This window comes from Taudactylus pleione, unplaced genomic scaffold (assembly GCF_031769625.1).
Source record: "Taudactylus pleione unplaced genomic scaffold, aTauple2 ptg000172l, whole genome shotgun sequence".
Taxonomy (NCBI): domain Eukaryota; kingdom Metazoa; phylum Chordata; class Amphibia; order Anura; family Myobatrachidae; genus Taudactylus; species Taudactylus pleione.
In genome coordinates this window covers 2,995,766-3,023,446 of record NW_028284574.1, presented here as the reverse complement: position 1 = coordinate 3,023,446, position 27,681 = coordinate 2,995,766, and the positions used below count along the sequence as shown (strand labels likewise).

The 27,681-nt window shown below is 42.7% G+C and overlaps 1 protein-coding gene across 1 annotated transcript in view; it reads left to right on the top strand.

The window, feature by feature from the left end:
* The window catches only part of WNT2B (Wnt family member 2B), a 167,300-nt gene extending 147,721 nt beyond the window's left edge, over positions 1-19,579 (top strand). Inside the window, exon 5 of the mRNA XM_088475450.1 lies at positions 19,497-19,579. Within this exon, the coding sequence (XP_088331576.1) occupies positions 19,497-19,507 (11 nt within the window). The 3' untranslated portion in view covers positions 19,508-19,579. The remainder of the gene's footprint in view (positions 1-19,496) is intronic.
* Positions 19,580-27,681: the final 8,102 nt, after the last annotated feature.

The following is a 27,681-nucleotide window of genomic DNA, read 5'->3' as shown; positions in this document are numbered from 1 at the left end:
CTTACCCCGCTTGGACTCTCCTCGGGATTTGTGATTTGCACCAATATTGTGAGAGCATTGCAGCTGGGTGAATTCAAACATGTCCCATGTTTTACTCACACAATCAACTTGGTGGTGCAAATTTTTTTTTATGAGGCCCAAAACATTTCTGGACATTTTTGCTATTTAGCAGGCACATGTAAAAGATTGCAGCACCTGCAAGAAATGTTGAATTTGCCCTGCCACCAGCTGAAGCAAGAGGTAGTTACAAGGTGGAACTCCACTCTTTATATGCTTCAGCGGATGGAGGAACAGCAAAAAGCCATCCAGAGCTACACAACGAACTATGACATAGGTAGAGTAGGAGGAATGTACCTTACTCAAGCTCAGTGGAAAATACTTTCTGTGTTGTACAAAGTTCTGAAACCCTTCAAAGTAGTCACCTGTGAAGTGAGTTCAGACACTGCCAGCTTGAGTCAGGTAATTCCTCTAATTAGACTGTTGGAAAAGTAGCTTGAGAAACTGAAGGAGGAGCAGAAATATAGTGATTCCACTAAGTATGTCAGACTTGTAGATCACGTCCTTTATTCGCTTTGCCAGGATCCAAGGGTTGTCAGGACCTTCCAATTGGATCAATACATTTTGGCGACCGTGCTCGATACTAGGTTTAAGTCATATATTGTGTCCTTCTTCCCAACAGACACAGATCTGAAAAGATGCAAATATCTGTTGGTAAGCAAATTGTCAGCTCAAGCGGCACGTGATGTAGCGATGGCTCCTCCTTCAGTTTCTCCAGCAAATGTGGCTGCCAAAAAAAAGCCTAAACTTTCCCAAAAAAAAGACCCACTGGTGATGCAGATGACTCAACACAAGTTTTTACATCTGGTTAGGTCTAAAAGAATTGCCTACACTTAATGAGACCTCTACCATGACTCCATATCAATCCATGTTTTAATGATAGCATCCAAATAGGCATCTAAGAGAGTCCGTTTGACCACTGGCAGGAAAAAAAGGCAATTTGGAGGCCCTTGCACAAACTGGCTTTGCTTTACTTGGCTTTGCTTTACTTTACACCCTCCAGTGTGTACTCAGAAAGAGTTTTCAGCACAGCCGGCAACCTTGTCAGCGATCGGCATAGGAGGCTATTTCCTCAAAATGTGGTAAAGATGATTTTCAGCAAAATGAACTACAGATTCCGTGAGGAAGACCTTTACCATCAATTATGTCTAAATAATTACAGAGGCACATGTAATGGTGGATTCCAGCGGGGACAAATAAATATTGTGTGAAGATGATGTACACACTGATGAGGGTGAGGAATCGGATGATGATGGCAATAACATCTTGCCTCTGCAAAAGCCAGTTTGTGATCATTGCCAAGAATGTCAGCAGCCCATTGGTAGCTTGTTTTGTGGGGGTCAAAACACACCATTCGCTTCAGCCACAATTGGCAGTTACTGTAGCTGAAATTATAGGTTTGTTAAACTGTTCAAGTCCCATTTAATATATACAACAAAAGGGTGGGTTGAAGGACCCAAGCACAATTCCATCTTGCACCTCTATTGTTTACATTATATGCTGTTTAGGGTCATGCTGCCTGACATTTTTAATTTTATCGTTTATTAAACTACCATCCTGTCTGCCGCTGGTGTGTGGCAAATGTTTCATAGATGTACTATATTTTTTTAAACTGCCATGCTTTTGTGCCGCTGCTCTGATGCTTACTTTTTTTAGTTGTTTCATACTGTACTTATTTCCACTAAAATCACAAATAGGTTTACTTGCAAAATACTCATGCAATTTTTCAACCTTCATTTGTAGATACCAACCTGGTGGGCTTGGGTTTCCTTAATCATTACAGCCATGTTTGGTGAGATGCAACTCAAGCACCAAATGGAGAGGCAATTTTGTGATGGTATCTTTCTCCATTATCCCTTCCTAGCCTTCCCATACATAATCCCAGCAGCACAATGAAAGATATGTTTAGTACTAGACTTTTAAATCCCTCTGCCCCCTTCCTGTTCAGAGCTTCCATTTTGTGTGCTGCCACAGACAGCATCTCCTGCATGGCCCTTTAATTAAAACAAAAATGTGGAACCACCAAAAAGAGCTCAACTGGGGCAAGGACTGATGTGAATGACTCCCCTCCTAGCTCATAAGTTTGCTTCAGAATCCAAAATTTTAATTAAATTTACTATGAATCAATTTTTCCTTTCCCTACCTTTAACTTCATACATACTCCATCTCCCTCAGGCCTCTTGATTAATGAAAACATTTGTTTCCTGATGTGCTATGTTGGAAGTCACACTGCCACAGCCACTGAAATCTTCTACATGCGGTTGATGCATCCCAAAAATGTCCAGAAATTGTTATGGCCACAGACAGCATCTCCTGTATGCCCCTTTCATTTAAAAAAAAAAAAATTCTGAACCACCAATTTGATCATGGGGTGGGCAAAACATGGTAGATTTCCAAATTTACCCAGTTTTTTTTTTAATTGCTCCCCCCACCCCCCGAAACCCAACAGGTTGCTCCAGGACCCTGGTGAATTGATAGGCTGTTATTATAAATAATGGTTCAGCTCAACAAACACCTGCCTCCTTTGTATGTAGGTGACTCTAAGTGGAATAACTGGATAATGTAGATGGTGGGTGTCATGCGAGCAGCAGCAAAGAGCATCTTCCAGTCAGAATGTGTGCAATAAACCTGAGCTGTCACATGTTAGTGCCGCCAATTGGTGACGCTTATCTTAGTCAGCCAGCTAGCTCGATGCAACCTTTTGGCCTAAACTGAATGAAATCAATATTGGGAGCTGTGAGAGGGTCAACTTTGACTGGAAATAAATGTTATTGAGGTTAATAATACTGTAGGAACAAATACAGGCCCAAATGATGTGATGTTAGATGATTTATGATTTTCAAAACCAAAACACGCAAGGGTGGTTTTGGTAAAACCAATCCAGATCCAAAACACGAAGTAGATACAGATCCAAAACCAAAACACTGAGGTCGGCGCACGACTCTGATATATAGATATATATATTTATAATATATATATATATACATATATATATATATATATATATATATACAGTCCAAGGTGCAGCACTCTCCATAATAAGGACACAAGTCAAATATTTCAATGAACGTTTCAGTACATTGGTACTATCTTCAGGATAGTACCAATGTACTGAAACGTTGATTGAAATATTTGACTCATGTTTTTATTATGGAGAGTGCCGCACCTTGGACTGTGTACACATGAATTTTGTGAGGGCACCCCTGCAGCTACTTGTGTTTATTATAGGGGTGTGCACCGGCCACTTTTCATGTTTTGTGTTTTGGTTTTGGATCTGGATCTTTCTTCGTGTTTTGGATCTGGATTGGTTTTACCAAAACCACCCTTCGGTGTTTTGGGTTCTGGGTTTTGTGTTTTGGATCTGTATTTTTTTGAAAAGAAGCATAAAAACAGCTAAAATCACAGAATTTGTGGATTTTTCTGCTCCTATGCTATTATTAACCTCAATAACCTTAATTTCCACTCATTTCCAGTCTATTCTGAACACCTCACACCTCACAATAGTGTTTTTATGTACAAAAGGCTGCACTGAGGTAGCTGGATGACAATGCTAAGCGACACGAGTGGGCAGCACAAACACATGGCTCATCTAGGAGTGACACTGCAGTGACAGACAGGATGGCAGTTTGAAAAACTAGGCCCAAAACAGTACATAATGCAAAGAAAAAAAAGAGGTGCAAGATGGAATTGTCCTTGGGCCCTCCCACCCACCCTTATGTTGTATAAACAGGACATGCACACTTTAACAAACCAATCATTTCAGCGCCAGGGTCTGCCACACGACTGTGGCTGAAATGATTGGTTCGTTTGGGCCCCCACAAAACAAGCTGGCAATTAATCTGGCCCTGCACAAACTGGCTCTACGGAGGCAAGATGTCGTCCTCATCCTTCTCATTCACCGATTCCTCACCCTCTTCAGTGTTGTGTACATCCTCATCCTCTCAGAGTATTAAGTCGTCCCCGCTGGAATCCACCACCACAGGTCCCTCTGTACGTTCTGGAGGCTGGTCTCCCTGGAAAAGTTGATAATTCATTTTTATGAACATCATCTTCTCCACATTTTGTGGAAGCAACCTCCTACGCCTTTTGCTGACAAGGTTCCCGGCTGCACTAAACACTCTTTCGGAGTACACACTGGAGGGGGGGCAACTCAGGTAAAATAGAGCCAGTTTGTACAGGGGCCTCCAAATTGCCTCTTTTTCCTGCCAGTACATGTACGGACTGTCTGACATGCCTACTTGGATGTTGTCACCGATGTAATCCTTTAACAGACAGACGCACGCTTGTCGCTGCTGCTTTGAGGATGCAGGTGCGGCTACAGCCCACACAATTCACAAAGACAGGAAAAAAAAGAAGAATTTTTTTATTGTTTGTGGAGCGCACTTTGAGGGTTACACCACTCTTTAACAGACAGACGCACGTTTGTCGCTGCTGCTTTAAGGATGCAGGTGCGGCTACAGCCCACACATTTCACAAAGACAGAAAAAAAAGAATTTTTTTATTGTTTGTGGAGCACACTTTGAGGGTTACACCACCCTTTAACAGACAGACGCACGCTTGTCGCTGCTGCTTTAAGGATGCAGGTGCGGCTACAGCCCACACATTTCACAAAGACAGAAAAAAAAGAATTTTTTTATTGTTTGTGGAGCACACTTTGAGGGTGTCACCACCCTTTAACAGACAGACGCACACTTGTCGCTGCTGCTTTAAGGATGCAGGTACAGCTACAGCCCACACATTTCACAAAGATAGAAAAAAAAAGAAGAATTTTTTTATTGTTTGTGGAGCGCACTTTGAGGGTTACACCATGCTTTACCAGACAGACGCATGCTTGTCGCTGCTGCTTTGAAGATGCAAGTGCGGCTACAGCCCACACATTTCACAAAGAGAACAAAAAAGAAGAATTTTTTTATTGTTTGTGGAGCGCACTTTGAGGGTTACACCACGCTTTAACAGACAGACGCACGCTTGTCGCTGCTGCTTTGAGGATGCAGGTGGAATCTAGACGGGATTTGGAACCGGGGACACACTACCTCCATCAATTTTCTAAATCCCACTGCACTAATGGTGGATACTGGACGCACGTCTAACAGCAACATAGCAGTCAAGGCCTCAGTTATATGTTTTGCTTCAGGATGACTGCTGTCGTACTTCATCCTCATCACTAGGGACTGTTGGAGGGACAATTGTTTAGTAAAAGTAGTGGTGTTCCTACTTCCTCTCTGGGATGATGAACAACTCCCAGCAGCAGCAACAGAACTAGGAGGAAGTGGTTCTTGATCTTTCCCTATTTTATTTTTATCGGAGAAAGTTTGGTCCTCCATTTATGTTATATTGATATATACGTGCGGCTAAGGCGCACACAAACAGAAAATATTTTTTTATTTTTGCTGGAGAGTAGTGCACTTTGTGGGTTACACCACCCTTTAAGAAATGAGCCAGCCGGCTCTTTACTTATAGGACACAGGCGCACGCTTGGCGCTGCTCCTTTGTTGATGCACGTGCAGCCACAGTGCACACAATTCACAAACACAGAAAATATTTTTTTATTTTGTTTGGAGTGTACTTTGGGGGTTACAGCACCCTTTAACGGTCAAGCCAGCCGGCCCTTTGCTTATGACACAGGCGCACGCTTGGCACTACTTTGTTGATGCACGTGCGGCTACTGCGCACACAATTCACAAACACAAAAAAATATATTTTTTTATTTTGTTTGGAGTGCCCTTTGGGGGTTACAGCACCCTTTAGCGGTCAATCGAGCCGGCCCTTTATTTATGGGACATAGGCGCACGCTTGGCACTACTTTGCTGATGCACGTGCGGCTACTGCGCACACAATTCACAAACACAAAAATATATATTTTTTTATTTTGTTTGGAGTGCCCTTTGGGGGTTACAGCACCCTTTAGCGGTCAATCCAGCCGGCCCTTTATTTATGGGACACAGGCGCATGCTTGGTACTACTTTGTTGATGCACGTGCGGCTACTGCGCACACAATTCACAAACACAAAAAAATATATTTTTTTATTTTGTTTGGAGTGCCCTTTGGGGGTTACAGCACCCTTTAGCGGTCAATCCAGCCGGTCCTTTATTTTTGGGACACAGGCGCACGCTTGGCACTACTTTGTTGATGCACGTGCGGCTACTGCGCACACAATTCACAAACACAAAAAAATATATATTTTTATTTTGTTTGGAGTGCCCTTTGGTGGTTACAGCACCCTTTAACGGACAAGCTAGCCGGCCTTTTACTTATGGGACACAGGCGCACGCTTGGCGCTGCTCCTTTGTTGATGCACGTGCAGCCAGAGTGCACACAATTCACAAACACAGAAAAAATATATATTTTTTTTGCACTTGGGGGGAGCACCCCCGGACAACACTACAGCACCCCTTTAGGACTGGGACACTGCACAGGACTTTGGAGTGGACACAGCCCCTATGGACAACTGACTTCACAACACAGTCCAGCCAGCCCCTATGGACTTTGAAGTAGTGGACACAGCCCCTATGGACAACAGCAGCACAGCACAGCACAGCACAACACTACACTGCACTACACTACACTACACTACACAGCCCAGCCAGCCCTAACTCACACCCTCCCTCTTCACTGTCCACAGCCGAGTGAGAAAATGGCGCCGACGTGGGTACCTTATATAGGATCCAAAACCCGCGAGACCCGGAAGGCGGGATGATGACGTTTTGCCTCGATTTCAGATCCGTGTCAGGCGGGAAAAGTCGAGCCTGACTCGGATCGGCCTCGGATCGGGGGCTCGGGGGGGTTCGGATTTCAGAAATCTGAACCCGCTCACCCCTAGTTTATTATGAGTGCCGGACCATCTGACTGCTATATATATATATATATATATATATATATATGCATGATCTACAAAATGCTCTTATATTGCGCTAGAGATTTACCTTCGACCAGAATTAACAAAGAATTGTAAAAAAGCAGCACCTCCCAATGGACACCCTGTTAGTAAGATGTCCAAAAATATTATACAAACAAAGGTAGAAAGAGCGCTCTAATATTATTTTGAGGTAAAATCGAACAGGACAATAACAAATATACCCCACTGGGCAATGAATGATAGAACCAAGTCTTTTTAACATCAAAGTTCTCTTTTGGAAATGAATCAGACTCTAATGGTTATCCAATGGATTAATGGTTCTATCTTTAAAGGTAATTTTTCTGTGATATTAACCCAGACTCCTCAATAGGAAGAAGGACATCAGTAGGATGATTCTCCAAGAGGCTAATCCTTCCTTTGGGTAGTACTAGTATACACCCTCATACCAAAAAGTTCACCCAGACATAAAAAGAGGCCCAGAGGCCAATATTAATAAGAATAAAAAATATATTTATTGTATATACAAATGTAATTCAGACATAGGTAATCAGCTTACATATAATATTTTCCCTTTCTACCTTATGGTGAATATTCCACAATATGGATTTGGGGGAGATTCAACCAACTATGTGACCCAATGCGTTTTGTCCTTATAAGGTCTTCATCAGAGGTGTATCACACTTTTATGGAAAGTACGTTATAATTCAAGTTCACACCTGAACACTAGTAATATCAGTTTCCCAATCAGCATCTTGGTCAGGAAAGCTCATAGCATATAGACCTCATCAGTGGGATATATACACAAGGGTGAAGCCATGCTGATCTATGCCGCAATGCGAGTGACTGGTGTCCCACATCTATGGCATGCGCATGCATATATATATATGTACATTACAAAATATATATGCAAGCACATGCATATATATATGTACCTTACAAAATATATAAACAAATACGTCACTAAAGACTTACAGTGCAATACAATAGATTGCAGGGCAAGGACATGGATAATATACATTGCTACATAAGCAACCACAACACCCACATAAGCAGCAGAGCTTAAGCAACCAAGTGTTAGGTGCCCTAGTGGGGAGTAAGAAGTAGATGAAAGTAAAGTAAGGAGAAGCACAAGAGGGTAGAGGGCCCTGCTCATAAGAGCTTACATTCTAAAGGGTAAGGGCAGACAAACAAGTGAGACACAGATGGGGTAGACGGGGAGGAAGGCTCATGTAATAACAATTTTATTTATATAGTGCTTTTCTCCCTTAGGACTCAAGGTCTCTTTAGAGGCATCAGAAAGTATGTTACATTGTACAAGGATTTGGTGTTGCAAAAAAATAGAAAACCACACAGAGATAATTAAAATCAACAGAAACCTAGAGAGCACAATAAGCATATTGCAGGGTTGGTGGTTGCACATTTTGGGAAATAACTAGCTAGCTAGCAGTAGGGTCCCACCATAATAGTCAGGTCCATGAATTTTCCATTCCATCAATGAGTGTACCAGGTGAGGCAGCCATGATGGACGCACTACTAAGGTTGCACTGTGGTGTTGAACCATGCAAGGATCCAAGGCATATATGGGAAAAGTGATACATGTGTGGCAGTATGATATACCCTGTGTGAATAGATCCACATAAAGTACATCCTGCCCATGGAGGATGCACTTCAGTGGAGGTATAGCACACCAGTATATCATACAGTGGGGTGGAAGAACATTTTAAAAAACAGGGAATAGCAAATACAGCAAACAGTGCTGCAGTTCAGCATGACATAGATGGGTGACTGAAACAATTGAAATATGAAATACACTGAATGAATAGATCCATGTATTTGTTCATCCTGCCCAAGAAAGAACCATCCGAGGCAGCCATCTGAGGTGCTCTGTGTAGGTTACATCTGGCAGGGTGTGCAAGTAGTGGAAGGATAACGTCCAGGTGGAGAAAGAAAAAAAGGGTGACCGCATTATAAGTTAAAAACCATGTCAAACTTAATCAGAAACTAAAAAATTATAGAGTGATCTGCAAAAAGCCACAGCATCTCCTTTGCTCGAGTGTGTTGTTGAATCCAGAAATTTGTGGAGTTCGATTTGGCTGCAGCATAAGACAGCCGCCAAACCCAATCTCAGGGGAGTTGAGATTAAGGTGTAGTGGCAGCATTCCTGTGATGCTGTGTTTGAGAAATGGTTTAATTTTTGGTTACAAAGTAGTCAAAAGTCCAAATGCAGTTCAAACTCCGGTTCTAACTCCATGCTTCAAATTACATGCTTAAGATGCAGGCTATAATAATGGCAGGCCAAGCCTGTGTGTGCAGGCTTTGAAATGAGTCCCATTTGCAGCAAAGGCTAGGTCAGCTGGTGCAGTGGGAGGGAATGTTTGAGCATTTGTTCAACAAGCTAATTAATGGTGGGGAGAAGATGCAGCCTCACAGTTATAAAACAAACTTTCAATACAGACTATTCTTTCAGTGAAAAGCAACAGATATGGAAGATGGCATTAGTTTACCTGGAAAGAGATGAAAGAGGATATTAAAACTCAACTCCGGTTCTAACTCCATGCTTCAGATGACATGCTTAAGATGCAGGCTATAATAATGGCAGGCCAAACCTGTGTGTGCAGGCTTTAAAATGAGTCCCTTTTGCAGGAGGCTAGGTCAGCTGGTACAGTGGGGGGGGATGTTTGAGCAGTTTGTTCAACAAGCTAATTAATGTTGGGGGAAGCTGCAGCCTCACAATTGTAAAACAAACTTTCAATACAGACTATTCTAGCAGTGAAAAGCATCAGATATGGAAGTTGGCATTAGTTTACCTGGAAAGAGATGAAAGATGATATTAAAACTCAACTCCGGTTCTAACTCCATGCTTCAGATGACATGCTTAAGATGCAGGCTATAATAAAGGCAGGCCAAGCCTGTGTGTGCAGGTTTTAGAATGAGTTCCCTTTTGCAGGAGAGGCTAGGTCAGCTGGTACAGTGGGGGGGGGATGTTTGAGCAGAATGTTCAAAAAGCTAATTAATGTTGGAGGAAGATGCAGCCTCACAGTTGTAAAACAAACTTTCAATTCAGACTACTCTTGCAGTGAAAAGCATCAGATATGAAAGATGGCACAACCTCACACCTTCAGTTGTCACACTATAAAGGGGTAAATTTACTAAGATTCGAGTATGGACGAGATTGCAATCTTGGATAAGTTTAGGTATTTTTTTCAACTTACAAATTTACTAAAGGCAAACTTGGATGATTACAATCTTGGGTGTAATTGTAGCAAACTCACAGCTAAACTGAAGTTTCAAATAGATCGCCTCCTGAGCTGAGAGTTTGGCAGAAATATACACAGATCAGTGTGATTTGTGTTTGTTTGTTTCTGCATGTAAACACTATCTAAAGGGTTAATACAAAAAAATATGTAGGGCCCCCCAAAAATGTACCCGGAGCCATCAGCCAATCAGCAGCCACTCTACAGTTAGCTGCTGCTGATTGGCTGACGGCTGCCGCTTCTGACAGTTCCCACTTGGCTGTCTCCAGTCACTAGCTGGGTAGCAATGCATGTTTCACATGCATCGCTACAGTTAGTTTGTTATTTTGCCAAGACCCGGGGATGCTACGGAGACCAGCACAAGGACAGAGGTGAGTATAGGATTTTTATTTACAGGTGCACCCATTGGACTACTACTTGGAGAAGGCGACCAACCAACTGGCAGTGGGTAAGTATGTGTGAGGATGGTAGGTGTGTAATAAAATTGTACTTACTATGGTAGCGGGGGTACGGGTGCCAAAGGGCTGGCATGCTGGCACCTGTAGTACCACAACAATAGTTACTATCTATTTTCACCACTATTACCCCCGTACCCACAGCCCAGGAGTGTGGGGAAGAGCCCCAAGCTTCAGCCTAAGCCTGGGGTGCTTGGGATAGGGGGGGGCCTTTATTGGGGTGGGTCCCCACCTCCCCTGAGATCTCTGGCCTGGGCTGACTGGCTTGGGGTGATAATGTTTTGGCTGGGGAGACCCAGTGATAGGGTACCCTGGCTGTGGCATTACACTCTGGACGGATTTGAATCCGGTGCTGGTTTTAAAAATAGGGGGACTACTACGCATTTTTTTCACCCTATTTTTAAAACCAGGACAGGCTCAGCAGCCCAATGCTGGTTCCTAAAATACGGGGTAACCCTACTCGTTATTTTCCCTGTGTTTTCAGGAACCCATTTTTTACAGATAGAACACACAAGCAGCTTTCCCATATCTCACTGATATGTGAAGGCTGCTTGTTTGGGAGAGTTTGGCAGAGAGAAGACACTGCAAACTCAGGTGAGAAATCTCTATCTAAACTTGCTACTCGAGTGAGAAATCTCGATCTGCTTCACCATCGCCCAACATGATCACAGCTAAACTCACTTCTTTTAAAAATAAACAAACTTGATCAGACTCGATTCTTAGTAAATTTACCCCTAAGTGTACACAGGGAGATGTAGCTACAAAGTAAATTACGGAAAGAGGCACCCTAAAGGAGCCAGCATACCTCCCATATAAATGGTGTGTTTGATATGGTTGATGGTAAACATCAGGACAATGAGAGCGCAGAACTATATGATGAAGATCTAGAGAGTTTAATGAGGATATTGGAAAAAGCCCTCACACAAGAAAGTAAGGAGTGGTGATAAATTGCCACATTAGAACAGTACATTTCAGAGGAGCTGATTCCTAAAGGGTTACAAATCCATAAGCCGTGCACATTTAAAACGAATAATGGAGAATTTGCAAAAGAGTGGCAATTGATTTTAAATAGATGTGCATTTTCATTAATGGGCCTCATCATCAAAGAAAGGAAGATAAACCTTATAAGAAGTGAGAAACAAATAAATGAACTCACATCTCTCATAGATCCATTTAGGGAGTTAAAAGAATATAAGGATCTAGAAAAAGAAATGGAAGTGAGAATATTACGCAAAGAGAAAGATTTATTTAACAGAAAACAAAAATGTATATTAGGGATAAGAAAGAACTATTAGAAACAATAGAGGTTGAAGAATGTGACAATGTGAGTGAGATTGTACCTGAGACCCCTCTAGAATGTCCAATCCGCACACCCAGATCTAACTACACCCCTACTGTAAGAACACCAATGAGAAAGAGAACTGATGGTAGGAGTAGAGATTATCCTCTCCATCATCGCAATAAAGTAACATACAGAAATAATGGGAAATGAGATCAAGGAGAAAGATACTGGCAGAATGTAAGAAGAGTTAATTATGAAGATACTAGGGAAAGGAAAAGAACACATGAGGATAGATATGAGCATCCAAAACAAAGATCATGGAGAAACAGATACAGGAACTATGAGGCATCTCCTTACCATACATATCGCCATCTCTCCACTTCAAATCGCTATGAAGAACTAGATAGAGAAGTTTCTTTGGAAAGGAACAGGAGAAGGAACAGATGGATGTAGAAAACAAAAAGAAATGTACACACAGGTGTAAGAGGGGGAAAGGAATCAAAAACAAAAAAGTATGAGCTTACTCCACCTGTAGACTAAATTAGGAGTAAAAATTAGAGGATACTACCAAAATCTTTAATTTAAGCACACACAAATTACAGAAGGATGAAGGTAACCTTATTGAAAAAAGGATTCAAATTTGCACCAGTAAACAAATTAAATAATTTTGATACCTACATCTATATACAAAAATTTGTTAGAAATTTATCCCTTAAAAAAAAACTTTCGAAATCAAAATATGTGCAATAATGAAGTAAGAAATGTTTTTAAACCGAAGTCCACTTTTAACCCCACTTTTAACAGAGGCTGTTTTTTAGAGAGTTTTAATATAAATGTTTGTTCTGAGTCGAAAAACTAGACTGTAAACAAAACACGCTTCATAATCTCACTAAACTGAATATACGGCTTTACAAAATCGGGAAAAAAAAACACAATATAACAATTAAACCGGCTGATAAAGGAGAGCCATTTATCCAGCATCTCATTCTGACACCCAAAGCCATCTCTCCAGCACCCCATTCAGACACCTCCAACCCCACTACCTGCTCCAGCACCCCATTGTCTGACACCTTTAGTTATTTATCCAGCAGCACCCCATTCTGGCACCCCCAGCCATATCTCCAGCACCCTATCCTGATACCCCCAACCCCACTACCTGTTTCAGCACCCCATTCTCTGACACCTCCAGTCATTTATCTAGCAGCACTCCATTCTGACATTCCTAGCCATCTCTCTAGCACCCTATTCTGATAGCCCGAAACACACTCCCTGCTCCAGCACCTCATTTTCTGACAACCTTAGCAATTTCTCCAGCACCCCATTCTGACACCCCCAACCACACTTCTTGCTCCAGTATTCTATTCTCTGACACCCCAAGCCATCTTTCTATCATGCACCAGGCTTGCACTGGTTTCCTCCCACAATCCAAATATATACTGTACTAGTCTGTTAGTAGGCTCCTGACAAAAAATGCCCCCTAGGGGTAAATTTACTAAGAATCGAGTTTGGTTGGGCTTGGTTGTGTTTGCAAACTCATGCGAGTTTAGCCTTTTTTTCAGACTCGCAAATTTACCAAGACCAAACAGGTGTGAGTTTGGAAGTGAGTATTCTCTTTTCACTGTGAAAGTTCAAACTCATGTGAGTTTGCAAACTCTACTAAACTCACCATCGGCCAAACTATAAAGTACTTTACATGGAAAAGACTACCTCCTGATCTGCAAGATCAGTGTGATTTGTGTATGTTTCTGCATGATTTTTTATTTATTTATTTTTTTCTATTAAAAAAATTATGTAGGGTCCCTCCCCAAATGCATAACCAGCCCCGGACTTGTCAGCCAGTCCTGGTCCCTAAAATTACAGGGAACAAAACGAGTAGGGTTCCACCGTAGTTTAGGAACCAGCACCTGGCTGCAGTGACAGTCCTGATTTTAAATTTAGGGGGGAAAAAATGTGTAGGGGTCCCCCTATATTTAAAACCAGCACCAGACCGACTGGGGTGTAATGCCACAGCCCGGAGACCCTTTCACCGGAGCTTGGTGGCCAAATGATTGCAATCCCAAGCTGGTCAGGCCAAGCCAGGTATCTCAGGGGAGGTGGGGGCCCCCCAAAAAAAGGGTCATCCCCCCAAAATTCCAGGCTTGTTCTGAAGCCTGGGGCTCTTCCCCGCACCCCTGGGCTGTAGGTATGGGAGTAATAAAGGGTTAAATAGTAGTAAACTATTGTATTTTACAGTGGGACTACAGGTGCCAGCATGCCTGCCCTTTGGCACTTGTGGAACTACAAGTGCCAGCAGACAGGCGGCACCTGTACCCCCACTGTAAAATAAATAGTTAAATAATGACAGTACACACACACACACCGTGACAAGTAAAAGTTTATTGCATACACCTACCCACTCACACATACTTACCTGCTGCCAGGTTATCACATCCCCTTCTCCAAGTAGAATCCCATTTGGAGTACCTGCAATAAAGATCCTATACTAACCTCCTCCATCGCACTGTCTCCGTAGCATCCATGGAGGTCTTTGCAATAAAAAAAATGGACACGCGAACCATTTACTAAGGTTAGCGCTGTATGTGTGTGACCACATACAGCGCTAACCAGCTCCCGACTGATCAGTGGGTCATGAGCCGGCAGCCAGAGCAGACACTGATTGGCTCTAGCTCCTGACTCACTGACCAGCTCACGTGGGAACTGTCAGAAGTCGGAGTCAGTCAGCGGCTGCTCTACAGTTAGAAGGGGACGTGATCACCTGGCAGCAGGTAAGTATGTGTGAGTGGGTAGGTGTATGCAATAAACTTTTACTTGTCATGGTGTGTGTGTACTGTCTTTATTGAACTATTTATTTTACAGTGGGGGTACAGGTTTCGCCCGTCTGCTGGCACTTGTAGTTCCACAAGTGGCAAAGGGCAGGCATGCTGGCACCTGTAGTCCCTCTGTAAAATACAATAGTTTACTACTATTTAACCCTTTATTACCCCAGTACCCACAGCCCAGGGTTGCAGTGAAGAGCCCAGGACTTCAGATCAATCCTCGGGTTTCGGGGGGGCTCCTTTTTTGGGTGCTCCCCTCCCCTGAGATGCCCGGCTTGGCCTGACCGGCTTGGGGTTGTAATGCTTTGGCCACGGAGCCCTGGTGAAAGGGTCTCCGGCCTGTGGCATTACATCCCGGTCGCGTTGGTCCGGTGCTGGTTTTAAATATAGGGGGACCCATATGCATTTTTTCCCCCTATATTTAAAACCAGGACTGGCCCTGCAGCCAGGTGCTGGTTCCTAACTTATGGTGGAACCCTTCTTGTTTTGTTCCCAGTAATTTTAGGAACCAGGACTGGCTGACAAGTCTGGGGCTGGTTATGCTTTTGGGGGGGACCCTATGTAATTTTTTTCTAACATTTAACAATTCTTTTATATGTTCAAATCACAAGTAGCCTTATTTCACTGATATGTGCAGGCTACTTGCTCCGGTGAGTTTTGCAGAGTGAAAACACTGTAATCTCGAGTAATTAATCTCATCTAAACTCTCATCTAAACTCTCATCTAAACTCACAATCTTGGGGAAAAAATAATTCTGCTTCACCATCGGAAACTCGACCAAACTCGATTCTTAGTAAATTTACCCCCTAGTGTGTATGTTTTTCCATGTGATAGGGAACATAGATTGCAAGATACTACCTGCCTTTTGTTTTTCTTTTGTAGGGGAGGGTGGGCTTTTGGGGGGTGGAGGGTTTTAAAACAGTTCTGCCACTGATCTCACCACTGGTCATAGCTCATCTATGTGCTACATGTATGTAGCTTACCACTGCACGATGCAAGTGCCAGGCTTCCTGCACAGCTCTGGCATATCCACTGATCATTGATGGTTTGCCATATATGGAAGAGATCCCATGGTTCTCCGCCATCGATGGCAGGGAAGGTGATGAAGGTTTGTTTCCCCCTTTCCCCCTTGGTACGAAAGATCAGAGCTAAGACCCACCATGGTGTCCTGCTAAGTCCTGCCCCCTTTCTTATTGGCCCATCATCTGTCTTTCCCTGCAGCAGGGACAGCCATCAGTGGGAGCACACCGTATATGGTTTATGCTGCCACTGCTACATAATCTTTTTTTTTTTTTTTTTTAATTAATTATTATCACGTTTTTATATTTTACTATCCCCTATTCAATGTTAGAATATATGATTTACTAGCTGGAGTACATGGCATTGCCTGGGATTTTAAGAATGTTTGTTTACACATTATCCTCCAACAAACCTGTCCTTAGGCAGGCCTCACGAAAAGTGTAACAAACTTCCCCATCAGCAATCCTAATGTCTTCGAAGGAACTAGGACCTGTAACGGTGTAAAGCCAACTTTGGAGATAGAAGTATTCAAAATGTGTCGGATGTACAGTGCAAACATGGCCAAGAGCTTCTGTTGCTCTGATACCAGGATGACCATCTATAGCAACTCCCTGTTTTCTGCGCATAAAAACTTTTTAAGAAGCATTCCATTTGTAATATTTTGGCAGTGCACAGTACAGCAGGGTCCTTGCAACAGTCATCATTTTGACACAGTTCGAAGAAAGAAGTCAATGTTGTTGCTTAATTTGGTATAGTCAGACAGCTGAGAATGCTGGGAAAGCCTGCTAAAGCTCTCTTCGATAATAAACATTAAGATCATGACAAAATATGACAACACAAAACGCTTGCTCCGAGGCCCTACTCATATGCCATGAGGCCCCACAATGAGCGTCCAGCTAAAATTGTGGTTTTTAATTAATTAAATATTAACAGTAATTAATTTAAACTTCAAATTTTTTTATTTGCCTTGGCCGTGATTTAATACGTTTGTATGTAAAATTTCACGATCTTGGCTTGTAAAGTGTGGATTTGGATAGAAAGACAGAAGGACAGAAATAGTATAAATAATAAAGATAAGAAAGTTCTTAAATATCATCACTGGAGGCAGTAGACAGCAGTACTGAGTGCAAGGCCCCACAATGAGCATCCAGCAAAAATTGTGTTTTTTTGTTAATTAAAAATTAACAGTAATTAATTTTGATTTCAAATGTTTCTAGTTGCCTCGGCCATCTTTTAATACACTCGTATGTAAAATTTCACGATCTTGGCTTGTAAACTGTGGATTTGTATAGAAAGACAGAAGGACAAATTTTCGCTTTTATATAGTAGATATAGCACCATTGATGGTGACCACTGATGGTTAACAAACCAATGCTACACTTTGATTTTCAGTAGAGCTGTTGGGCTTGCAGCATGCTAGTAACCAGGGGTTGATTGGGCCACTGGAAACTCGGGAGAGTTCCCTCTGGCCTGGCCCCCTGCTCTCTCCTCTGTGGCTTGTCGCCGGGCTGACTCACACTGCTACAGAACTGGATTCTGCGATCAGAGTTCTGCTCTGCTCCAATCTGGCAGTGTTCATTTGGTCTCCAGACAGAGGCATGCATGGGGTCTTGTGAACCCTGTCTCTGGTCTTCCTTTCCAGCGCTGGCCAGAGCAATACATTTTTTTATATTGTGGTGCAGCGCACATGGCATCATTTCATCATGCGCTGCACTGCTGAGCAGCAGAGAGGAGATGTGGAGAGAAGAGGAGCAGCCGGAAGAGTGAGGTAAGTGACTGTCCTGGAGCAGAACGGATATATAGGGGATCAGAGCTGAAGAGATAGAACTGTGGGGCTGGAGAGACACAAGGAGCCTGCAGCTGGGGAGACACTGAGGGGTTGGAGGGACACAAGGAGGCTGCAGCTGGGGAGACACTGGCCCTCATTCAGAGTCGATTGCAAGAAGCGATCGCTCACTCTGAATGAAGGTGGGCACTTCTTGTTTTGAAGAGCTGCCTCCAGGTCGCAAACTAAGCTGTGGGTTACCACCCACAGCTTAGCTTGCGATCAGGGTGATGGTCACGATGGCCGTCACCATCGCGACCATCGGGGCTTACGACCAGACCGTAAGGTTGGGTCTGGGCACTCGTAAGCCCCAGGGAACTTCCTGCTCTGTTTGAGCAGGAAGTTCCCCACTGACATCACCAGTGATGTCAGTGGGGCCGCCCCCACACGGCAGGCGTTCCGACTGGAACGCCTCCATTTGGCCAGGCACGCCCCCAGCCCGCCCAGCAAACAGGGCGAGCTGTCACTCAACATCGACAGCTCGCCCCATCTGCTACGAGACCCCTAGCGACGGAGCACCCGTCACTAGCCGGGTCTCGTGCATGCGCACGATGGAGCCAACTCCATCGTGCACATGCTCTGTGGGGACCATCAACCCGGTTGCGAGCGCATCGACGCTTGCGACCGAGTCTGAATGAGACCCATGGTGTGGCTGGAGATACAGAAGGGTGCTGCAGCTGGGGAGAAATTGAGGTGCTGGAGAGACACAATGAGGCTGCAGCTCTGGAGATTTTGAGGGGCTGGAGAGACCCAGTGATAGAGTGAGGCTGGAGTAGCATAGGGAGGTGAGGCTGTAGGAGCAGAATGGAGCTGGATTTTGGGAGACACTGAGGGGCTGGAGACACACAAGGAGGCTGGAGCTGAAGAGACCCATTGATATGGTGAGGCTGGAGGGCCACAAGGGGGCTGGAGCCGCAGAGACATGTAGAATTAGGCTGGAGAGATACAGGGGGCTGGAATGACACAGTGGGATGAATCTGAAGAGAACTGGAGGGAAGTAGCTGGGGATTATCAACAACTGTCAGGATTACAGATGTGTCCAAATAAATCTTCATCAATCCTCCATGCGCTACAAGTTGTGTTACACATAACGCGTGAGAGCTATGTGACTTGGTAGCACCGATCATCTTTTTGTGTGACTTTTTACTTTCAAATGTGTCTTATTCGCATAGCAATGCAAATACTTCGCACATACAGCTTCTGCTGATTAAAATGATATGCGAAACATAAAAACTTTTGCTATCGGCGCTAACAATAATATACTACAAATCTGTGTGTGTGAAGCAAATAAAACCAAGGGGATTTTATCATGATTTGATCAAAGCATTTAAGAATGCAGCCCAGTGGCAAGGGACCCCTTTTTTCTGCATGTCCCTACACTAGCATATATGCCCAGCACACCATTACATTACAGTTAAATGTACTCACCTGTACTATATAGGCATAACCTGCGCTGTGAAGGACTCCCCACAATTTACTATAGCACAGTACGGACGCTCCGGCAAAGAAGCCCACTGTCCCCGACAGGGATAAGACACATCTGCCGTCCTCCAAAAGGGTAAGTGCCCCACAATGACCACTTATGTCCCATGTGGCCGCAGGCTAGTAGCGCCTTCCAGCCTTCTTGGCTGTGCCTAATTTTATTAAAAAGAATTAGTAAGACAAAGAAACAAATATTAGCAAAAGCTTTGGGTGGGTGAGAGGGACTTCCAAACTAAAAAGAGGCTGATCCAGATTCAAAATGCCCCTTAAATAGCCCCCTTAAAGGTATAAGCCCCAAACTAACCTGAAGGCTAATGCTTTACGAATCAACAATTAACAGACACAAATCTACTTAGCCACAAGTTCCCAACAACTAACCAATCACAAAACATACTCATATAGCTTCATGCATATACAGTCCTCAGCTAATCAATATGCTTATTTTCAGATGGAAGTTGATGATTACTATGAAAATAGGAATACTTATAGGAGGCGGGAGAAGGTACAGATTACCCAAGTCTACTGGAGGAGCTCAGTCCAATGGGGGTCCAGACCAGCTGCTGAGATGGACCCCAGTGGGAGCATGGCATACAGTATATTGGAATGAATGACTAAAAAACAAAAGTGACTTTTCTTCTATGATGAATTTGATATCCTAATGTTAATATTTACAGTTTACTCAATAAAGTCCAGTGAGAAACTGGCTCATAATTTTGACTCCCATAGACTTAGCTTACGGTGCTATGCAACATGAACACATTCTTATTATAATGTTACTGTACTTGACTTCCAGAGAAATTCAGGGCCTGATTCAGCAAAGATCGCAACTGATTACGCACGCAATCGACCTATTGTTGAGTACAGCGCATGCGTATGCATCGCAGTGCGCATGCGCGAACCAGCCACTGCGATCGGAATGCGATTGCAGTGACTAGGCAGACCCATCGCAGAGTGTTTGACAAAAAGTACCATTTGGGGGTTGTGACGAAGGTTGGTCGGCAAAACGCAGGCGTGCCAGTGCATTTGAACACCGTTACAGGGGCGTATATAAATTATCCACTGTGATGCCATATGCAGCTTGTGCAAGTGTGCGTGAGGCTGCAATGGTACTCAATGTTACCAATGGTTTTGCAGTCTTGCTAAGTATTACGGATGCGTGTAAGGTAAAGTGGGCGTCCTTATGTGTCGCAGAGGATTAGCATATCATAGCAGTGAGACTGCGTGCGTAATCGCTATAGCATTCGCAGTTGCGATCTGTAATGACTCAGGCCCTCAGTCTTTTAGGGAGAGAGCAAAACATATGTTGAAAAAGATGTAATTCACAGTGTTTAAACATATAATTAAAGATTAAAATATTATTAATCACAACATTACAATAGATCTTCTAACAGCACTGGTTCTAAAGCAGTGTTCAGTTACATTTTTGTATGTTTTTTATTATGATTATTTTTTTTATAAAAACATAGCCTTTTAACCTTCATATCAGTCAACACAATGGATTATTATTTACACAGATTTATCAGAATTCACTGTACTGCTTATATAAATACGTACCAGACAGTAAAAGCTCTGTAAGCAAAGGGAAAAAAAACAGAATTTAGGAAAGCAAAATAGAAGAAAATTAAAGTAACAGTAATGAATAGATATTCTCTCAGTCTCCACCTGTCACCATGCATGAAGGTTGGTAAATAGGGCTTATCCGTTCTGACACCTGAAGCAGTAACAGAATGATAATGTCATTATCAGATATGTTGGTAAAGGCGGATGAAGAATGGATGCAGATGATGTCTGTTGCCTGTGTGCGAGTTCATATTCCTACTGCAATATGGAATTCTGGAGCAAGAAGAGAGTTTATGGGACATGTGGGGGAATTTTGGGATGAGTGAGGTGGCTGTTTTTTAATTACAGAAATTAATAGTAATGGGAAACTCTTTTTAAGGTTGGAAGCTGTATAAGTAGCCCTTGAAGTGTAAAGGTTTCCCCATCACTGCACTTTGTTATGGACAATTGGCCCTACAGTATATCACAGCGTGTGTGGCTTAAAAACCTCTATGATGCCAGATAATAATCATTTGTGCTGGTAATTCAGTGGGAAGATGATAGCAGAGAGATGACTGCTGTGTGTGGCCAACAAGCAGATCCGCTCATGTGTGGTCCGATTAATGTAATGTGTGGATCTAGTGAAGGGTTTTCTATTTTTGCTAATTTTAATTATTTCACATAACGTTGACCGCAGTTAAATTACAACCTCATTACCTACAAATTCTTCCTCCTTACCTGTAGAGCAATCCTTTCAGTTGTACCTAGGTCTTATCGGTTATATTTTCATACATCGTTTTATCACAATCTGCATCTTTAAAGGGGATGTGATGAATACTGTTCATGTAAATTTTCAACGTGAAAGTGAATAAAAGATAATAATAATAATAATAATAATAATATGTATTTCTATATAGTACCTCTGCTTATACATTCCATAATGTACAGTACAATGCTAACACAAATATTTATAGCTTGTTTTTATCACACTAAATCCGAACGCCCTCTAGAGAGGTGCATACAGTAATTGTCAGATCTATTATAGCTCATCTAAATGTTTGTATATATTTTACTGCACAATTTCTTAGCCACTATGGTCAGACATAAACAGAAAAACCACAACATGTCACTTGCATTGTGTGAATGAAAAATGTGTGGTCTCGTACTGTGTCCTCATATAACATGACCAGCAGTAATGACATAAATACAGGATATCTTTTTTTATCTCTTCTTCCAATTAATGAACCATGTGCTCATTTGTGTTACCGTGTATCCCCTTTTAATTAGATAGTTACATAATGTTTACAAACCTAAAACAATGCCTTATAAATTCTAAATATTTGCAGTAGATATAATCATGGGGACAAAAGTATCCTAAGGTTTCATAGTTAATAATATTGAAGCCTAGATAAGGCCAATCACTCTGAATTACAATAATCTTTATAAATGTACTGTACATGCTATGTTCACTATATACAGTACATAAAGTGGTCTCTCCCCTCTTGCACCCTAGTTTTCACTTCTTAACTTTAATTAAATACTTTTGTAGAGCACAATACATCATAACCTTTTTTTAGTAAAAATGAATTTTGTGAGCAACCCTTTATTGTAGCTCCTTGTCCAACTTGTGTCAGATGATTCCCTACTAATCTAAAGGTGCGTCCACACTAGATGATTTTTTAAAAGATATGCCCAATTCTAACGCATTAGAATGACATATCGTTCAAAATCGTCTAGTGTGTATGCTCTATGTTGTCTGGTGCGCTCACCCATGGGGTTGTCAGCACATCGTCAGGTCGGCCCAGCATGCAGGCTAACCGCACAATGCGACAGACAACCCCATGCAGTGGGATGCAGCAGGGGCCAGCATATTGGGCGGCCGGGCACCGGATCGTCTATTGTGTACTGGTCGCCCGTTATGTCGGACTGTCGACAGGGTGTTCGTCGGTCAAATCGCTGGGTACACACATTGCTTAGTGTGTACCCAGCTTAATAGCTGCTATTGCTTGAGGAATATACCTCCTACTTGCCAAGGGATGCAATCAGGAAGCCGATGGTCGAAATGCCGACCGCCAGCTTCACGACTGTCTAATGATAGGTGTCGAAATCCCGACGCCTATCATTAGCCCGACACTTGGCATACCGAACAAAGGCAGGCCGGGTGACGGGCGTGGACAGCCGTGGGGGGTGGGTTAGATCAGGGGCTCCTTAGGGGGACTTAGGCACCCCCCTGGGAGGGTTAGGGTTAGGCTAGGGGAAGGGGGGTTAGGGCTAGGCACAGGGGCATTTCTACCCATTGCCCAGGAGGGCACTTGCCAGGGGTGTCGACCAAAGGGGGGGTGCCGCCCGGCAGTGCCACCAGTAGCCAAGGGGTGGACAAGTCCCCCGGGCCCCACAAGTGTAGGGCAGACCGCAGTGAGAGCGGTCTGCCCTACACAGTTTACAAACAGACAGACGCCAGCGGTGGCTGTGTGTTTGTAATAGGAGCCAGCTAATGAGAGTCATACAGACTCTCATTAGCTGCTGCGTCGTCTGCAGAAGGAGCCGGCTGGAGCTCACTAATGAGCTCCGTGTTCCGGCTCCCCCCGCAGCATGTGACGGAAGAGACGTCATACGTCGTGCCGTCTCTCCCATGCAGCAGAAGAGCGGGCCGGGACTCGGACAGCGATGGTCGTGCCAGGAGTGGGGACCAGGTAAGTTTAATTTTTTTTTTGTTCTTTGTGTGTTTAAGCCTGGAACGGGGGGGGGCACTGAAATAGGGGGTGTCCACTACTGGGGGCACTTTATGGGGGGGTGCCTGCTACTGTATTGGGGTTGCCACTACTGGGGGCAATTTATGGGGGTGGCCACTACTGGGAGCACTGTATAGGGGGGTCTACAACTGGGGGCACTGTATAGGGGACTACTACTGGGGGCACTGTATAGGGGGCTACTACTGGGGGCAATGTATAGGGGGGAATACTACTGGGGGCACTGTATAGGGGGGACTACTACTGGGTACTATTACTGGGGCACTGTATAGGGGGACTACTACTGGGTACTATTACTGGGGACACTGTAAAGGGGGGACTACTACTGTGGGCAATGCAGCATAGGGGGGATTACTACTGGGGGCACTGTATAGGGGGGCTACTACTGGGGGCACTGTATAGGGGGGACTACTATTGGGGGCAATGCAGCATAGGGGAGATTACTACTGGGGGATTATTACTGGAGGCACTGCATAAGGGGGGTAGGGGGGCGCCAGTACATTACATTGCCAGGGGCGCTTGGATCCCTAGATACGCCCCTGCTAGGCACTTCCGCAATGATTGTAATATCTAGATAAATTTATATGTATAATCTAATGTGTGTGAAGGTGCACCCGTGAGAGCAAAATAGAAATGCAAATGTAAAAGAAAGGAGAAAGTACTCTCATATTGTTGGGGCACAAGTTCTACCTGATGAGTTGAGTTAAAATGTAACTTTTATTATATACGTTAAAATTTGTGAATATGACTAAACGAAGACAAACAACATTAAACACATAGCATGATGAGGTAAAAATTGACCCCCATGGTAATGTATACTGAGTAATAAATATGAGTGTTACTCAAAATATAAATAGAGCTAGTAATGCGTAATAAGAGAAAATACTCGCCTAGGTGAAAATAAAATAAATTGAAATAAATAATTAGGAGGGAAATAATCCCTTCATGTGACATGGACACACATAAGCATAATAAATATAGGTTAGCCGCTAAATTGTTGGTTAATGTTCAATAAAAGTAAATTATCCTAATAATATATGTAAAAAAACATGATATTAAACAAAAACAGCGACTGCACACCACTCAATATATCCAGCCGGATATAGTTACACGGCAGACAAATGACTGCAACAACTGTAATTTAACAGAGTTGAATACATATGTATGTGTCAACCAAAAAATATATTGTTATTCATAAGTACCAATATGATATACATCAAGGGTCCTGAGGTTGGAACATGTATGTAAATAGAGTGATTAAATTAAAGATCAAAAACATCATACATATACCTTGATACAATATAATTGATACAATTGAGTGGATAGCGTACCAGGTATACAAATAATAGAGCTAAAGATACCACTCACTAATAGCAAGGGGATAGGTTGCTGCTGTATCTCATGTACGGCGTAGTGAATGAGATATGAGCGGACCCACCACATATACTATGAAGGTATGATTAGTGTAGTAGCATCTGCTGCTCTCTCACAAAAACACCGTATTTCTGTTTACTCAATACAGGTATATTAGTGTATATCATAGTGAGAGAGTGAGAGTGCCTGAAATAGATCTCAGATAAGAATAAGGTCAGGTCGGGTATGGGTTGATACTTCAACTCTATTGTGCGGGATGTATGCACTGTAAGGATACTGCCTTTGAACCTTATAAATACCCCTGCCTATACCTTCTAATATCCTTCCAATAAACCTCTATGATGACGCTATTTTGCGTACGCAGTCATACAGTAAATAAAGACTCCAGACCTAGAACCTGTGGTTCCAAATCACAAAGTATTATTCAAGTAAAAGTACAGCAGTTACACGCTATGATCCTCATATAATCTTAGCGCAAAGAAATTATACAGACCCAAGTACAGTTATACATACGCAGCGCTCTCTGTTCCAGATGTAGGCATCAGCAAGAAACCCCCGTCAATCAGCATTCAGCACGAAGACTCGAAACCCAGGGTCAGAGCACACATATTTATACCCCCCAGAAATAGACAACACAATAGAGAAGTTTGTTGCTAATACCATTGGTCCTAAAGGAGAGGGCATATGTTACAAGGCATCTAACAGGTTGGTTCAAATAGACACAGTCCAGCCTCTAACAACTGGTGGTCTCTGGTTTCCCACCTCATGCAAATCCTAACAGTCTGATGTTATACAAAAGAGTACAGACAAAATACGTCTAACAGGATATCTATATCCAATTATCTAATTAAAACTATCTCCTGTTATTATAGGCAATTCATAGTGATATTAATATATGTATTTACTGTATTTGCCATTACATGAAGGAGTATAGATTGCATATGTCCAATGGGATATCCTTATCCAATGTTACATGTTTAAAATTTCATATGTCTGTATTTTTCTTTTTGAGATCAACAGTGGTAATCAATTGAGTGTCACACATTTTGAATACCAGAATATAGCACCTGTGATTTCTGTGTCTCAATTATCTCCATCACAAGTGCTTTCATTATTTCTAGCCATTTTTGTCTGTGATATTTCAAATATTTAGTAGGTCTGTGAATTAACAATACAGCTAATATGGAAGGTCTTTTCAGAAATAAATGAATAATTTGTTATCTGCACGATAGGTGGTTATGATCACTATTATTATTCTATGTATCAACCGTATGAATTAATGTGACACCCTGTCCACACTGTCTGAATTTTCTGAAATTTCTATTAACTGCAGGCTATCTCATCAAAGTAATTCTCTCATTGTGTGTTCGATGCTTTATGTATGACACTCGACAGCAGAAATTAAATATGAGCAACGTCCCTGTTAGTCTGTTGTTTCCACAGGCAATTTGTTCTCCGGTAATCTCTCACTCCTCATAGATAGCTTATAGCATAGATGAGGAGCAGCAGAATGAGGAGAGGCAACCCTATGCCTGGACTTTTCTGAATACTTTCATACCCACTACCCATTATGAAGGATGTATTTATAGGTACTACTGCTACAAGATTATATGTTTATTCACAATAATCTAACCATACTACATACATTGCTTAATATTTCGCCAGTCTCAGGGTGTGATCTATCCTATCTATATTTAATATTGTGTGTATTGTCTTATGCATATTGTATTGCGTTTATGTATACTTTTTTGGATATTCATTGGACATTTCATGTGTCAGATTAAGTTTTTAGACATGTGTAATAAAGGTTATTTTTTAAGGACACACACCTGTGTCCTGTCCTTGACAATATAGTATAAGAGTGCTCGCATAACAGAGTTCCTTTTCCTGTTTTCTTTCTATTTGAAGGTTAAAAAGATTGTAAACAGTCATATAAGGCCTGGGAGAAGATACTGGGGTTGCCTATGAACCCATGGGAAACCCGTGTTCATGTGTGGTGTTCTTCACTTTGCAGTACTTACTTATGTGTCCCACTTGGTGACAGCTAAAACATCTTTTTGAACGGGGTGGATGAAAGGATTGTTGTGGGAGTTGAGCAAGAGGGAAAGATGGTGGGTATGGGTAGGAATATGGAGGATAAGGGTATGGTGGGAGGTATGAAGTTTGTGGGTAGCATGAGACCTGTGGTTGTGTATGATATGTGGGGTAAGGATGTGTTTGCTGTGGTGTGGGATTGGTGAGGACGTGTAACTGTTCAGGTGCAAGTGTGTGTATAGGTGCAGGTGTATCTACTGGCTGTGATGTTACAGTCATTCCTTCCAGAGCTTGGATACTGACAGCCATTAGTTTTTCGCTCTGGGTCTCTCTCTTCTTTGAGATGTTCTTATCATGTTCTATGGCAGATTCTATGAGTTTATCTATTGTGACTCCCCTCCAGCCAGGTTGTGAGGTCTGAACCAGAGTCTTTAAGTCTTTAAGGCCATCCATGAGTATGGTGACAATCATTCCCCTGTGGTGAGTGCTATCTTTAATATCTTCTAACCCAGTGTACTGGGTGATAGTCTGCAGAGTCCGGTCGCAATAATCTTCTGCAGATTCACTCTCCTTTTGCTTTATGGTGAAAATTTTGTTCCAGTTAACTACTACTGGAAAATATATACCCAATTGAGTTATGATGCGGGAAATATTATCTTGGTTTACTTGGTCTGTTAAGGGAACGTCACCATCCAATACACAATCCGTAATAAATTTTGTCATGTCGGTATTGCGTGGTAGACAGGCCCTTAACACCACCCGCAAATCTTTATTAGTTGGCTCATGAGAACTACCCAAATTCCTCAAAAATCTTTGACATTTGGCTAGTTCCTTTTTGGGATCAGGGAAATCATTTATGATGGAATTTAGTTCTGCTCTTGTCCAAGGACAATGCATTACCACTTCCCTCGTGGGCACTACACCGTTCGCATCTGC